This window comes from Thalassophryne amazonica, chromosome 22, assembly GCF_902500255.1.
Source record: "Thalassophryne amazonica chromosome 22, fThaAma1.1, whole genome shotgun sequence".
NCBI classification, from domain to species: domain Eukaryota; kingdom Metazoa; phylum Chordata; class Actinopteri; order Batrachoidiformes; family Batrachoididae; genus Thalassophryne; species Thalassophryne amazonica.
The window spans coordinates 9,225,728-9,241,712 of NC_047124.1; the positions used below are offsets into that span (position 1 = coordinate 9,225,728).

At 41.5% G+C, this 15,985-nt stretch overlaps 2 protein-coding genes across 5 annotated transcripts in view; one reads left to right on the forward strand and one right to left on the reverse strand.

Moving 5' to 3' along the window:
- Window positions 1-145: 145 nt before the first annotated feature.
- On the reverse strand, window positions 146-2,688 carry ndufb2 (NADH:ubiquinone oxidoreductase subunit B2). 3 transcript variants are annotated; one of them, XM_034162961.1, is made up of 6 exons: window positions 2,502-2,687; window positions 2,138-2,282; window positions 1,977-2,049; window positions 1,750-1,758; window positions 1,709-1,712; window positions 146-228 (listed from the first exon to the last, which is right to left on the reverse strand). In XM_034162961.1, the coding sequence occupies exons 1-3, from the start codon at window positions 2,585-2,587 to the stop codon at window positions 1,978-1,980; spliced, it is 303 nt and encodes a 100-aa protein (XP_034018852.1). In that variant the 5' UTR covers window positions 2,588-2,687; the 3' UTR covers window positions 146-228; window positions 1,709-1,712; window positions 1,750-1,758; window position 1,977. The 3 variants fall into 3 exon arrangements, with proteins under 3 accessions (XP_034018852.1, XP_034018854.1, XP_034018853.1); XM_034162963.1 differs by lacking the exons at window positions 1,709-1,712; window positions 1,750-1,758 and adding an exon at window positions 1,908-1,910 and having other exon boundaries at window positions 146-234; window positions 2,502-2,688; XM_034162962.1 differs by lacking the exons at window positions 1,709-1,712; window positions 1,750-1,758 and having other exon boundaries at window positions 146-234; window positions 1,947-2,049; window positions 2,502-2,688.
- A 9,151-nt stretch (window positions 2,689-11,839) lies between these two features.
- Window positions 11,840-15,985, forward strand: part of kmt2e (lysine (K)-specific methyltransferase 2E) — a 43,176-nt gene continuing 39,030 nt past the window's right edge. For both annotated transcript variants that reach the window (XM_034162953.1, XM_034162952.1), the window contains exon 1: window positions 11,840-12,161. The gene's annotated coding sequence lies outside the window, so the exon portion shown is untranslated. The remainder of the gene's footprint in view (window positions 12,162-15,985) is intronic.

The window sequence follows — 15,985 nt, forward strand, 5'->3', positions numbered from 1 at the left end:
TGTTGCATTTTGTTTCTCCTTTTCTAAGGTTGCTTGTAAATAAAACTAATGAAATGATACTATCCCTCAAGTGTTCAGATTATCAGTTAAGTCATGACAACACCCCATTCCCCCACCTCCCCCAAGGTATCTTAATTCACATGGACACATTTAATGGATTTAATTTTATTAGTTATGTACAACAATTGCTTTCAGGACCTCCTGATGATATCCAGCAGTGTGAATCATGTCCATCTACAAATCAAAGAAAAAGGTGAGTGTGACAGCAGACAACCATTGGTACTCTACTATAAAGGTGAAATAACACAGTGGGCCTCATGCAAGAATATTTTAATTTTATTGATGAAAGTGCCATGTAGCATTCAAACACTCCCAAAGTCACATAACTGAGTAAATGACACGTCACCATGTCAGCTGTGTGGATTTGTGAAGATTACGAACACCATAAAAGGCTTGGATTACCACAGACTAACTGTATGATTTACACAGAACATATCACAACCACTTACTGGATAAAAGTTAAATCATTCTTAAGTAACTTAATCTGTTTATACAATTAGTTCTTGGATGAGGCTCAGTGTGTCTGTAGTGTCTGAACCCATCAGTTTCACAACTCCAACCTTTCGGTCTCCACATCCCAGAAACAGTTCTATCAAACATCACTTGTTACTCACAGAAACTACAACTAAACTATTCAGTTTGGATGGAAAATATCTCAATTGTGCAATTCACAATATAGATCCTATCCAGTAATCTTTTAGAACTAATTTTTTCAGACAATAGTTTTATGGGTGATTCTTTAACTACGGGCACTATTGGCCTTGTAAATGTAATTTCCACCACACCATTGCCTTACAATATAAAGTGCCTTGGGGCAACTGTTTGTTGTGATTTGGTGCTATATACATGTGCTCTGATGTCACTGTTTATCTCCATAGAAACTACCCAAACAATCTTTCATACAAACTGTTTAAAAGGACATTACAGTGTTGTGGTGGAAATTATGGCAATAGTGTGGGACAACTACATTTTGTTTAAAAAAAATCAACAGTTGTATGACATTGAATACCCCAATTATGTTTTATTTTACTGATATTTTATTCAGAGATATTTTAAAACATTAGAAAAAAATTTTCTTTACCATTCATTTTTATCACTGAAGATCAAAAGTCTGGGTGTGGGACAAGCACAAAACGGGAATATTTGCATATAATGATGCTGAAAAAAGGTGAACAAGTCATCATAAACTACTAGAACAAATTTCTTAAAACACTTTCATTGTAAAGATAACTATAAAAGTGTGAAATTTCCCCTTTTCTGTTTTTCATACAATATGATCAAAGGACATAAGTGCCCGTAGTCTAAGAATCACCCTTAAATTTTAAACAATATGGTTGTTTTGGACAAGTCAAAGCCAGTTCTAAAATACGATCAAGTGTAAAGTCTGTATTTAAAGACATTTTAAGATTTTTAAATCATTTGTCTGTGGCATGTTGGAATTTAATCCTTATTTTCTCTGTAAATTATTTAGATTTAAAAAGTCTTCTTCCCAAATTTAAGAGGGGATTCTGTTAAACTGTAGAGAGTGAAATCACCCCACTCCAGCTACTCATGCTTATGTTTTAAAATAATTTAGAATGACTGAAGTTAGGGACCTGCCGGTGTGAAATGTATAGAACTGGGCAGTACTCCCTACTTCTCCCAACAACTGGCTTTTTACCTGACAATTACATTCCCCTACTTTAAAACATCATCTCACTACCAAAACTTGAGTAAGAACAGTGTATTATGCCAATGGTGTGTATAAATAATTACATGAACATATAAGAATTGAAATAGTGTTGCTACAGTGGGGCAACTTCACTATGAGCCCTGTTAAACACCAGCTAAACATGTATCACAAATACCATCTAGGAAGGAGAGATAACACTAAAAAGTAGTAAGACCTGTGATAAAGGAATAATTGAGGATCTCGCCTCATTCATCATCTGGTGGGATTCCAAGCTCTTCGTCTGTCCAGGCAGAGGCATCAGGCCAGGAGAAGTGACCCTGGGGATGATAGAGGGAAGCTTAAATCCAACTCTCTCTCTTATATACACACACGCGCACAATATGCGGGTGGGACTGACTGACTAACCAGTACTGCATCCGGCTCATGCCAGAAGTGCCACAAAACCCAGAACCACATGAGACCACTGAGGACCTCTGAGTCGATCCGCTGTTTTCTGGTCAGGATAGGATACTGTCGGTACTGAGGCTCAATGTGCACTCCGCCACTGGCGCTGGAAACATAAACAACAAAAAAACCTTATTAAATCAGCACTGACACGAGCGACACTCAGACTTCAACTTATGTATAAACGTCCTGACGTTGAACTTTTATTTTTTTTTAGTAATATACTGCGACACGAAAAGTTTCGCTGACGAGAGGGGGGGGGGGGGGGGGGGGAAAAACACCTAACAGTTTAGCTTAGACGCTAAGAGAAGCTTGGTCGACTTACTTTCTGGTCATTATTCTTCGTGGACCACGCTGCAGCAGCTGTGTTCCTGCCTTAAAGACACCAAGAGCCCTTCCCAACGAAGTCATGTTTGCGTGCGCCGCAAACTACGGTCTGCTTTAGCGTAATTTCGTCTTTTTTCTTCGCCGCAGTGTCACCTTTCTGTACTTGCCAATAACAGCAAGTGTGATTGGACGGCGACGAATCTCGTTTGTGGGATAGAGGGTGGCTGCAAGCTATTTTTTGAGTGTATGACTGCCACCTAAAGGACTGGAAGAGCAATAACAGTCGGCGTGGTTCGTTTCGGGCGTGATTCATGAAACTTCACTTTGGACAAATAAAGCAGAAACGTTTCACACATTAAAAACAATTTATACATTTATTCTTGGCCCACATAGATTTAAAAAAAATAAATAAAAATGCATCTTTAGAAGAAAATTTTGTTTTTTCAAGCTTTTGTATGTGAACTTAAATATCAGTATACAGTACATATGTAATATTTAGTTTTTTTGTGGTGTACAGTAGCGCTGTGGTACTCCCCATACAATGACAATGAAGACTTCTATTCTATTGAATCTTTTAAATCTACACTTAAAACACACCTTTATTTTGCAGTATTAGTTAAAACCCGTTGACTTGTAGTCATTTAATTTCTAAATTTTACACATGGTGACGTTATGTGAATGTTCTGTTGCTTTTGTATATTTTTCATCGATTTATAATGCCATAGGTATTAAAGGCACTGCGCTGCAGTGGTTTGAATCATATTTATCTAATAGATTACAATTTGTTCATGTAAATGGGGATTCTTCTTCACAGACTAAGGTTAATTATGGAGTTCCACAAGGTTCTGTGCTAGGACCAATTTTATTCACTTTATACATGCTTCCCTTAGGCAGTGTTATTAGAAAGCATTGCTTAAATTTTCATTGTTACACAGATGATACCCAGCTTAATCTATCCATGAAGCCAGAGGACACACACCAATTAGTTAAACTGCAGGAATGTCTTTCAGACATAAAGACATGGATGACCTCTAATTTCCTGCTTTTAAATTCAGATAAAACTGAAGTTATTGTACTTGGCCCCACAAATTTTAGAAACATGGTGTCTAACCAGATCCTTACTCTGGATGGCATTACCCTGACCTCTAGTAATACTGTGAGAAATCTTGGAGTCATTTTTGATCAGGATGTCCTTCATTGCGCATATTAAGCAAATATGTAAGACTGCTTTTTTGCATTTGCGCAATATCTCCAAAATTAGAAAGGTCTTGTCTCAGAGTGATGCTGAAAAGCTCATTCATGCATTTATTTCTTGTAGGCTGTACTACTTTAATTATTATCAGGTTGTCCTAAAAGTTCCCTGAAAAGCCTTCAGTTAATTCAAAATGCTGCAGCTAGAGTACTGACAGGGACTAGAAGGAGAGAGTATATTTCACCCATATTGGCCTCTCTTCATTGGCTCCCTGTTAATTCCAGAATAGAATTTAATTCTTCTTTACTTACAAGGTTTTGAATAATCAGGGCCCATCTTATCTTAGGGACCTCATAGTACCATATCACCCCAATAGAGCGCTTCGCTCTCAGACTGCAGGCTTACTTGTAGTTCCTAGGGTTTGTAAGAGTAGAATGGGAGGCAGAGCCTTCAGCTTGCAGGCTCCTGTGCAACCAGCTCCCAATTCGGATCAGGGAGACAGACACCCTCTCTACTTTTAAGATTAAGCTTAAAACTTTCCTTTTTGCTAAAGCTTATAGTTAGGGCTGGATCAGTTGACCCTGAACCATCCCTTAGTTATGCTGCTATAGACTTAGACTGCTGGGGGGTTCCCATGATGCACCCAGTGTTTCTTTTTATTCACCTCCTTTTTGCTCTGTATGCACCACTCTGCTATTAATCATTGGTGATTGATCTCTCCTCTCTTCCACAGCATGTCTTTTTCTTTATTCTCTCCCCTCAGCCCCAACCAGTCCCAGCAGAAGATTGCCCCTCCCTGAGCCTGGTTCTGCTAGAGGTTTCTTCCTGTTAAAAGGGAGTTTTTCCTTCCTACTGTCGCCAAGTGCTTGCTCACAGGGGGTCGTTTTGACCGTTGGGGGTTTTTCTGTAATTATTGTATGGCTTTTGCCTTACAATATAAAGCACCTTGGGGCAACTGTTTGATTTGGTGCTATATAAATAAAATTAATTTGATAATCCAAATTGAGCAGTGATATATTTATTAATATATTGGTGGGGAGAGGGTTAAATGAGTATTATTTCTGTGATTTGGATAAAAGGCCTCTACCAGGTGTCACCCACCAGTTCCAAGATTGAACCTTCAAGCACACATCCGATACAACTTTCACAAACAGCGCCCTCGTGTGTTCTACAAACTACGAGCACTCGTACATGTTAATTATGCAAACGAAATATTCATAAAACCTGACACGCCCCAGATCAGTTTGAAATCTGATCAATGAAACAATGAAATCTGACCAGTTTTGTGCTGTACGTCATCATTACTGACGAACATTTATTTCAGAAGCTCCTACACATTGTTTGGGTTTCTGGAAAGAAATTGAGGCATCAGTTCTGTTTTTAATAAACACATTCTGCATTCACAAGCAACACCTTTTAAATTGTAATATTTATGAAGCAAATCAACTTTACATTAAATCCCACGTACACTTTGTGTCGCTGTTGCAGTATAAAATATTAAGACAATTTTGCTGGCAGTTGCACCTCTTTTCTGTGCATACCCCCCCCCCCACCCCACCCCACCACCCAAAAAAAAAAAAAAAATTATCTCTTTATTTAACAAGGTCACTTTATTGTACAGCTCGTGAACACACAAAGACACGTGTTTCACTACAAATGTCAAAGAAATCCTCAATCTTGAATTCTAACAAACAATTAATGCGCACACGTTTAAAAGCACCCAGAAATTGACAGTATAATCCATTTTCTTGCTTCATCAGAGTCAAATGATAAACTAATACATCCCAAATGTGATTGAAACCAACAAATTTATCAAGTTCAAACTTCATTTTAAAAGGATATTTTAACAGGATAGGTGAACTGATTATCACCGAGATAATTTTTCCATTCATTTTTTACCATGTGCGGTTTTTCAGCTAAAACTTAAAACGTAATTTAAATGTTTCCAAATATTTAGAATTTCTGGACAGCATGTTAATTAAATTGGAAATTAAAAGCAAGGCTAGAACGTTTACAAGAACAGAATGCTTATTTCCACTGGGGCCAAAAATTTAAAACACTAATATCTGCACACATCGCCCGCTAGATGGCGACAAAACATTGTCAAATGTGCGGCAACGTCTCGAACGTTTATTAATTTCAGTTAACTTGTAGCGAAATGTTTATCTGACGTAAATACTACATAAACTAAAAAGGTTTTGCTTTGTGTTAAAGCTCAACATGTTTCTTTTAAAAATGTTGCTTGAACGAAGCGAATAAATAACTATTGTAAAAAAAAACTACTAAATAAAAAAAACATCCAAAACCCTCACGCTGTTTTAAACAATATCGTTGAAACAGGAAAAAAAAAACACTACATTAGTGTAGAAACGGTGGTGTCGGGAGCGCGCGCGACACCGCCCATAAAGACAGAGAGGAGGAAAAAAAAAAAAGTCCACTCCGCCATCTTGTTCCTGCTCGGCGACTTTTGCCAAAATCCAAATGAAAATCTGCGTCCATCCTTAACAGTCCAGTGTCTTCGTCATATGCAGCAGAGAACCTACCACGTCGGTCGTAATCACGACTGTCCACGGGGAAGCCTCTTTGGAGAATTAAATGCGCGCTAACGACCTGCGCCGTTACCTAATAATGGCGCCAGCTCGCTCATAGCCCGCCCACAAATACCAGACGAGTGACGTCATCCCAAACATGACACCTCTTAAAATAATAAAAATAAAATACGACGAATTAAATCACTTTAAAAACTCCCCGATTTACACCCCGACAAATACTTAAATTTTTCGCGTCGAAATCGCGGTCGCGTCGCACTGAGAGCGAAAAACGTGTCTGGTTCGTGGGTAAAACTATCGTTTCGGAGAAAACAACGGCGGCGCAAGTCTCTATTTAAAATAAATAAATAAAATAAAATCGTACATCCGTCCTGCAAGTTTATTTCGAGGAAAGCTGCTGGACAGCTGCGCTTGTGGCGCTCCCTGGTGGTGAGTGCGCATGCGCATGGGGCTGCGGCTGAGCGGTGGGGGAGGGGCGGGGGCGTTAGCATGGATACGATGAGCACATCACCACGTGATGTCAAAGGGATTTCACATTTTAGGAGGAAGGACCACAGGACAGATTTTTTTTTATTATTATTACATTATTATTATTATGATTATTTTTATAGAAACAACCTCGAACTACGCAACTACACAACTGGAGTTTATAGCCTCTTTCTTAAGGGACGAATCCTTCAAAGGCAGCGTTCTATAAAGATCTGATCTTTGAAGACCGCAGAGGCTGAACCAAATGAAATTCTGAAATGAGGCTCGTCTAACCCACAGAGCATTATGAGATTACGTCATGAGCCTATCCAGGTGTCGCTTAGCAACCTTGACATTTGCACGTGACAAGCGCGTAGTGGGCGTAACTTGTGGTTAAGTAATCATTTTTAAGTACTTACTGACACTTGTAAACTTGTTTATAATTATGCATATGAAGCCTGAAATTGTGCTTTTGTTTTTAAATGTACCACAAAGGTTTCACCTCCAAAGTCATCCTACAAACCACCAAGGATCCACCTGTTGTTTCCTTAGTTTTCAGGAGAAAGAAAAAGGCCACATTTGTTGACCGCATTCCAAGAAGTCTTTGAATGACATTGTGTACTAGGCCAGCAGATGTGTGTATGTATGCAAGTATCAATGCGTTTGCAGAGACAGTAGCTTATCTTAGGAATGACATTAATGTCTCTGTATCCTCAGTCTTTGAGGTCAAGACACCTTGGGTCATGAGGTCCCTGGACAGAGGTGTTTAGCAATGATGGTACCTTTGCAATGGAAGAAGTCCAAGTCTGAAAGGTGGGTTTTCATGTTTACATACAGTCTACATGTAAGACTTGGATACTACCATGTGACCCAAGAAAATGAGTGGCAGTTGTTGGTACCAAGTCTCTTCAGATGATCTTTGAGTGCCAATGAATTACTTTATATCAAATGAACATTGCCTGTGGACATGATCAAGCAGACAGGTGCCTCAGTGTTGAGGACCCCAGCAACTGTAAAATGCCAAGAAGAAGCCCACATTTCACCTGGCTATGGCAGCTAGATGGGGTGGAGATGGAACAGTTGTCTTCCTGTTATTCTTGTCAAAACATATCCATCAGAGGGCCACAGCCTAGATTTTCTAATCAGGATGCCTGTAATCAGCCAGATGAGCTTTAACTGCATATACATGCACCCAATAATTACATTCAGTACATATCTATTATATATTCAGTCATACTCTTTTTAATAATTAATTCCCATCTATCTTCCATCCCCACATATTCTGAGAAACACAAGGAGGCTGGAGCCATATCCATCATGCAATTAATTCATTATTACAGTTCTGTCTTCATTTTCATGCACAGAAATGTGTCCCGCCCGACTTATAACTCATATTTGATGCAGTATATGTGTTTTAACTGAGGCCCAATCCCAATACGCTCCCTTCACCTTACAACTTCTCCCTTTCCCTTCCTCTTGCACAGTCATGTTAATATGCAAAATGAAGGTGGTAGGGTATTAGGATTGGTCCTCAGTTACTGGATGCAAACAAATTTTATTCTAACATTGACTACCAGTATAATCAGGCCTACCTCCAACTTTATTCCAGGCCACCAACTATACCCCTAACCTAACCAGAATGCATATAGGAATTTCTTTTAAGGTCTTCTTCCATTTGTTCAATGCAACCACAATTAATCCAGCATGGATCAGCACTCTGATTTGCCACAAGTTTACTCCAGAAGTACTTTCTAATGCAACTCTAAATGTGGGTCCTGGATTGGAACCCAGGACTACCTTGCTGTGAGGCAATAGTGCTAACCACTGAGATGTGTATAAACTGTGTATCTAACACACAAAAAAGGACAAACTTGTAGTATTGCTGGGCAAGAGTCTTCACGGTTCTTAACCTACAGCCAGTCTGACTAAATTAGCAATCACTGGTAAATTTCTCACTTTCTCATAATTTATTGAACAGTACGAGGGTAGGCTGAAAAGTTCTAAGGCTGACTATGATGCAGTTGTCGAATTGAACAAATTCAGGGTTATTTTTCTACATAGTCTCCCTGTAACTCCACACACTTCTTCCAGCGGTGTTTGAGTGCTTCCATTCCCTTGGCATAGAAGCTTTCATCTTGAGAGTCAAAATAGTCCTCAATGGCAGCCATCACCTCATCATTGCTCCGATAGTGCTTCCCAGCCAAGTTTTTTTTTTTTTCAGGTTTGGGAACAGATGAAAGTCCGAGGGTGCCAAGTCAGGGGAATATGGTGGGTGATCTACCAGTTCGAATCCACACTCGTGGATAGTGGCCATGGCCACTGTTGACTTGTGAGCTGGGGCATTGTCTTGATGGAACAGCACCCCTTTCGTCAGCTTTCCTGGTCGCTTCTTTTTGATAGCCTCACGTAACTGTCTCATTAGGTTAGAATAGTACTGTCCATTTATGGTTTGTCCCTTTTCAAGATAGTCCATGAACACAATACCCTTGGCATCCCAAGGACGAAAACGACCTTGGCCTTCTTTGGAGGTGGTGACCTTGGGTGTTTCCACTGCATTGATTGTTTTTTTTTTTTTGTCTCTGGTTCAAAGTGGTGAACCCAACACTCATCCTGGGTAAGAAAACGTTCCATGTAATTGGCTGGATCCTCTTCAAATTGCGCCAAGTTTGCCTTCGACATGACTAGCCTGGTGCATTTCTGATCAGGCGTCAGAAGACGTGGCACCCACCGAGCTGACACCTTTGCCATTCCAAGTTCTTCATGCAGAATGTGTTCAATTCTCTCATGGGATATTCCGCATGAATGTCCTTGGGCTTTAACCCCTTCTTATGCAGGTACTTAATCACACCACAATGCCAGATTTTGTCCATTTTTGCCATTTCCCTCTACCACGAACTTACAAACTTGACTATGAACCACAAACTACCTCACAACCTGGAAGAAAATAACACAGTCATCAGAAGGGTTGAACTTAATGCATGCCAAGTTTTATTGAAATGGCATTTCTCCTTCTTGGTGAGCCTTACAACTTTTCAGCCTACCCTCGTTTGGTTTAAACTCCACTAAACATTTCCGTGACTCCACTGGTATGTCATCAGGACCACTGCCTTTCCACTCTTCATAGCTGTCCTCACTTCATCCTTACTAATCCATTGCACTTTCTGATTTACTCTACGTCTTCCAGCCTTCTCTCCCTTCTTCTTCATTCATCAGCTCCTCAAAATACTCCCACCTTCTCAACACCTTCTTCCTCACTTGTCAGCATGTTTCCATCTACATCCTTAGTCATCCTAACCTGCTGAACATCCTGTCCAGCTCAGTCCCTCTCTCTGGCCATTAGGCACAAGTCTTATAAGTCTCCTTGTCTTACTTCCATGGTCACCTTGCTTAGGTGTCACCACATCTGGAGTAGTTTCCCATTTGTCCAAAGTCATCTTCACCTCCATTCAGTGTCTGTTTCACCTCCTCCCTGAATTTCACAGCTTCCACTATCTGATCCTTGGTTCAGTGCTCACTTGCTTCCTTTGCTTCACCTCCAAAGTCATCCTACAAACCACCATCCGATGTTGTCTAGCTACACATCTTCCTGCTACCACCTTAGTCTCCGATTTCCTTGAGTTGCATCACAGACAAATAATGTTGTCAATCTGTGTGCACCTTCCTCCACTCTTATGTCACCCTGTGCCCCTCCTTCTTCTTAAAATAACTATTCACAACACCCATTTCCTTTTGCAGAATCTACCACCATCTGGCCTTCCACATTCTTGACTTCTCTCCTTGACATATCTACTCATTACTTCCTCATTACCTCTGTTTACTTCACCAACATGCCCGATGAAGTCTGCTTCAATCTACACTCTTTCATATTTGGTAAATCCTCTTCCACCTCATTTAACTCACACCAGACCTTTTTTCGCCTTCATCTCACAAACTACCTATAGGGCATATGCACTGATGACATTCATCATCACCAATTTCCAACTTCACTCTTTCTTTACTCTGTCAGAATTCTCTCTTTAGAATGACCCCAGCACCATTTCTCCTCCCAACCACACCATGATACAACAGTCTGAACCCACCTCCAATTCCCTGTTTCCCAGTTGTGAATCTTATGCTGTCTTGCGGTCCATGACTTGGGCAAGAAATTGGTTTCACTAGAGTTCTAGTTTAGGGCACAATGCAAACACACCTTGTGAAGTATGGAAAACAAGACAACATCGGGGCACAGCAGAAGTTAATCACAGGTGCTACAACTCTTCTAGATAACCCTCGCAATGTGGGAGAACATGTCATCAAAATTGCCCATGAACTCGCCGAATCGACGCCCTCGCTAGCCATTACTTACATGACTTTGAAATGCTGCAACTCTGCTGGCACCTCATTACATTCTGGGAAGCGCAGGGGGATTATGGGAAATGTTAAAGAAGTGAATGCTCTTGGCCTTACTTCCCCTTCCACTTGGTCTCTTGAACATACAGGATGTCTACTTTTCTCTTCTCTATCATATCAGCCAACCCAGTCCCTTCACCAGTCATGCTGCCAAGATTCAAAGTCCAGACTCTCATTTCCACACCTAACTTTCCTGTCGTCCTGCTGGCACACGTTGCCCGCCTCTTCTTCACCCAACATTAGCCCAATTTTTGCTGGCACCCTATTGAACAAAAGCAACAGTGGTGGTCATTAAATGGGCCTCGACCGATACTGTGTGGAAATTTCATTTGTGATCTATTGGTTTGACTAAATTTATGAGGGTTGCTCTTCCTGATGAAACCCACTTATTTATCTTGGCTTCGGACTGGCACTCCAAATAATTCTGCACCCAATGTGGCTTGTTTACCTTGGGACCAGCACTCAGAATAAACATGCTGAGTTAAACTTCTACGTTATACTTTCAGTACTTCAAAATGTGTCCCCTTTTCACCAATAATAATAATAATAAAGCTCTGCTCTGGATCGAGACCAACACTCCAAACACAAGCAACGCCGAGGACGAGCCCCTGTAAATTCATGCCTGTAACCCCGCAGCATGTGTAGGCGGAGCTCAGGTTTAGCAACGGGGCAGGAGGGGGAGGGAGAAGGGGGGGGGGGGGGGGGGCTCGTGGAGGAGGCGGAGTCGCGGCAGCCCTGGCAGGGCCGCCATTTTTGCAAAGGGAAAAGAGAGTGGGTTTGAGGGGATCTAATTTCTAAAAGTCGCCGTAGACTAAAGGGCACAGTTTTAATGGTTCTGAGGCGTCTCTAGCTCAAAATTGCGTTTTGGCTTAGACCCACGGATAAGGACCTCTGACAGGAAGCAGCGCCTCTTAGGACGTCTGTAAATACGTTTTTAAAGCTTTGCTAGTGATCCGCAGTGTGTGGACAGAAGTATTGTTTTGGTTGTGTGGAAAGCGACGGGGGTCTTTACCCAGGTCCACCTCATTCGCCATTCAAGTCTCAAGAGTGGACACAGACGGTGAGTAAACTACATTAAAGCGATAATTGCACGGTGAGTCTAAATCCGAGGTGGAAAGCTTTTGTTGGCTTTAAGTTAGCTCGCGAAAGCGCATCATGCTGGCTAACGTAGTAACAGCTAAGTTTAGCTTGCAAGCTAGTTGGTCAACACAGTTGTCTCAGGCTCTTTTGCTGCTACATTGTTTTTCCTTTATGTGTAGTTTAATAAAGCTATGAGAACTATTAACTACGACCAGATGACTCATTTGCGAGTGTCAACTTGAACAGTCGTAAAGCGAAGAGATGCACCATTTCCTAGCTAGCGCATGCTATTAGCTGCAGTTAGCTTGACACAGCCCCAACGGGACAGATTTTTTTTTTTATTACTGTTAAAAGTGACATGAGTCGTATTATCTAAAGTTATGATGGAAGTGTTCAAAGAGTCCTCAACCTCATTGTGCCGTCTGACTCGATTAAATTAGATCACTTTAAAACTGGACAAAAAATATGCTACAGTAAAATTGTCGTTAAACGAGCCGCAAATGAATATTAATCGCACCGACACTTAATATAGCTATAACCCGAGGGAATTGGGTTTAGTTTCACTATTTTAGGTTGATAAAGCGACAGTGCGGGTCGGATTCCGTACGTTTTAGTGACGATAACCCGCTTTATTTCCAAACATGTTCGCGTAGCGTAACAACACTGTAATGTCAAGAGCCCTGCAACTGTCTGTCGGAAAACGTGTCAGATATGTTCTTAATCTCATCTTTGTTATAATACGGTGTTGTAGTTATCCGGAAAACAACACAGATCTGACGGTTTTTTTTTTTTCTCGAAGCTTGAGTCGGCGGTCTCTTTCATCCTCCTCACCCACAGTGGCAGATTGTTTCCGTTCGCTCCGTGGAATTTTATTTGATTTTATACATAGTAACATTTGTTCAAAGCCAGACCACTGAGTCTATCCGGCTGTTTAAAATAGGTTGCGTCTGGCTACATTGCGCAGTATCTCTAGGTTAAAGAGCTGGGAAAATAACAGTTGAATCAGGATTAAGAATCAAAATGTTAATGTTCAAACAGCCGTCACAATTTTGTTATGAACAGGTTTAAATAGTTGGATTCGCGATCACTTAATTTAGATTCAGGGTGTCCTCGGTTCAAATGCTGCAAGCGTGGGGGAGGGGATATTTCCATTTGGGCATCTCACCCAGCCGTCATAACTGTTTGTAACTCCATCTCTGTAGTCCGTCTGAATTATGCCTGATTTCAAACAAACTATGTATGTGTAGGGAAACGCGCACTAGGGTTTGCCCCGTGTGCTGACTCTCGTTCCTCTAAAGCATTAATCCAATCCTTTAGCATGCGCTGCTAGCTTCTCCCATTACGCATTATGCTGGTAGCCGCCGTCGGAAACCGCTGATTTGACCCGAAGTAACGACCCAATCGTGTCGGCGATTTGCCGCCGCCGCTTCCCGACGAGCGGCCACAAAAGTCAAATCTCAACAAGAGTTCCCCCAGTCCGCTGTGATCCGAGGCCATTCCTGTCCATTAAAAAAAAATGCTAACTGATTAGCTTACTGGCTTTGCTTTCGACGGAGCAACAAAACGGCCACACTGTAACAACACAGAATGTACCGGCAGAGTGATACTTAAGGTAGAATGTGTGAAAGAGGCGATTGATTGCATTCTTGGGGATTTTCTTCTCACGGCGAGGCTCCCCTGGCTACACGATTGTCTCGCCGTCCTGAGAATAAGCTCTACGAAAATGGCGACAGCAGCGAGCAGGCTGTTGTGGTAACATAATAGCGGTGCTGTAACGCTCCACACCCCTATCGGCAGGACTGACTGCAGCGCCGACGTTCTCACTGGGAAGCAACTGCACACCACTCTTATTTCACTTCAGTTAAGACATAATAACGGATAAGAGTCACACATTTATAGCTTGGCACATTCCTCTCATAATAATAATAATAATAAATAACAATCCATGATGGTGTTCTGCGTTTTTTTCCCTCCTTTCTCTCCTCCTAAACGAATAAAACAGTGTCGGTGTAAAATGCGTCACGGCGTATATCTCCCGTTGCGATATTAAGTAACGGAGAATGACTTTTATTGTGTTTGATATTTCGACACAATTATGATTTTTGTACTGGTAAAACGTTATAAATGTCATTCTGGTGTATTTGTTTTCATTTGCCAATACTAAAAGCTTCCCAGAAACTCAGCTGTTTCCTGCAAAAGTGATTTTTTTTTTTTATGTCAGGCTTGTCCTACATGTCCTCAACAATAAACCACTTTAAAGCTTTATTAAGTTAACGGCACGATACAGATTGTCCTCCCTACTCCCATGGTTTGCATTTCCTCTTCAGTGTTTTCTGTCCGTGCCCTCTGATATACTAGAATTGCACAGAACACTGTATAGATGGATATACGAGGGCTGTCCGTAAAGTATAGGTCCTTTTTATTTTTTTCTAAAACTATATGGATTTCATTCATATGTTTTTACGTCAGACATGCTTGAACCCTCCTGCGCATGCGTGAGTTTTTCCACGCCTGTCGGTGACCATTCGCCTGTGAGCACTCCTTGTGGGAGGAGTCGTCCAGCCCCTCGTCGGAATTCCTTTGTCTGAGAAGTTGCTGAGAGACTGGCGCTTTGTTTGATCAAAATTTTTTCTAAACCTGTGAGACACATCGAAGTGGACATGGTTCGAAAAATTAAGCTGGTCTTCAGTGAAAATTTTAACAGCTGATGAGAGATTTTGAGGTGATTCTGTCGCTTTAAGGACTTTTCACGGTGCGAGACGTCGTGCAGCGCTCTCAGGCGGCGTCATCAGCCTGTTTCAGGCTTAAAACCTCCACATTTCAGGCTTTATTGATCCAGGACGTCGTGAGAGAACAGAAGTTTCAGAAGAAGTCGGTTTCAGCCTTTTATCCGGATATTCCACTGTTAAAGGAGATTTTTTTAATGAAAGACGTGCAGGCGGATTGCAGCGTCGGCTCGCAGCTGCCGCGACGCTCCGCCACAGGAAAAACACCTCTGTTGGAAGCCTTGAGGACAAGTTGGAACATCTCCAGCTGATAAACAATTTCTCATATACTCACTCCACTGAAAGCCATCAAAAGCCGCCTGGATTTTACAAATGGTTATCAACACGGAGGTGTTTTTCCTGTGCCGCCACGCCGCGTCGGCTGCGTCCCGACGCGCGGACCCGTCCGCACGTCTTTCATTAAAAAAATCTCCTTTAACAGTGGAATATCCGGATAAAATGCTGAAACCGACTTCTTCTGAAACTTCTCTGTTCTCTCACGACGTCCTGGATCAATAGAGCCTGAAATGTGGAGGTTTTAAGCTTGAAACAGGCTGATGACGCTGCCTGAGAGCGCAGCGCGACGTCTCGCACCGTGAAAAGTCCTTAAAGCGACAGAATCACCTCAAAATCTCTCATCAGCTGTTAAAATTTTCACTGAAAACCAGCTTAATTTTTCGAACCATGTCCACTTCGATGTGTCTCACAGGTTTAGAAAAAATTTTGATCAAACAAAGCGCCAGTCTCTCAGCAACTTCTCAGACAAAGGAATTCCGACGAGGGGCTGGACGACTCCTCCCACAAGGAGTGCTCACAGGCGAATGACGTCACCGACAGGCATGGAAAAACTCACGCCTGCGCACGAGGGTGCAAGCATGTCTGACGTAAAAACATATGAATGAAATCCATATAGTTTTTGAAAAAATAAAAAGGACCTATACTTTACGGACAGCCCTCGTAAATGACTAGTTTATCTGTTGTTTTGAATTACACTGTAAGTGTTTAATAATTGCACTTGGTAGAAAAGGATCAATAACAC

Coding starts and splice junctions, on each gene's coding strand:
- ndufb2 (XM_034162963.1), bottom strand. CDS start 2,587: ATGACTTCGTTGGGAAGGGCTCTTGGTGTCTTTAAGGCAGGAACACAG. Junction 2,283..2,501: donor CGAAGAATAATGACCAGAAA/GTAAGTCGACCA, acceptor TTATGTTTCCAG/CGCCAGTGGCGGAGTGCACA. Junction 2,050..2,137: donor ATGAGCCGGATGCAGTACTG/GTTAGTCAGTCA, acceptor TATCATCCCCAG/GGTCACTTCTCCTGGCCTGA.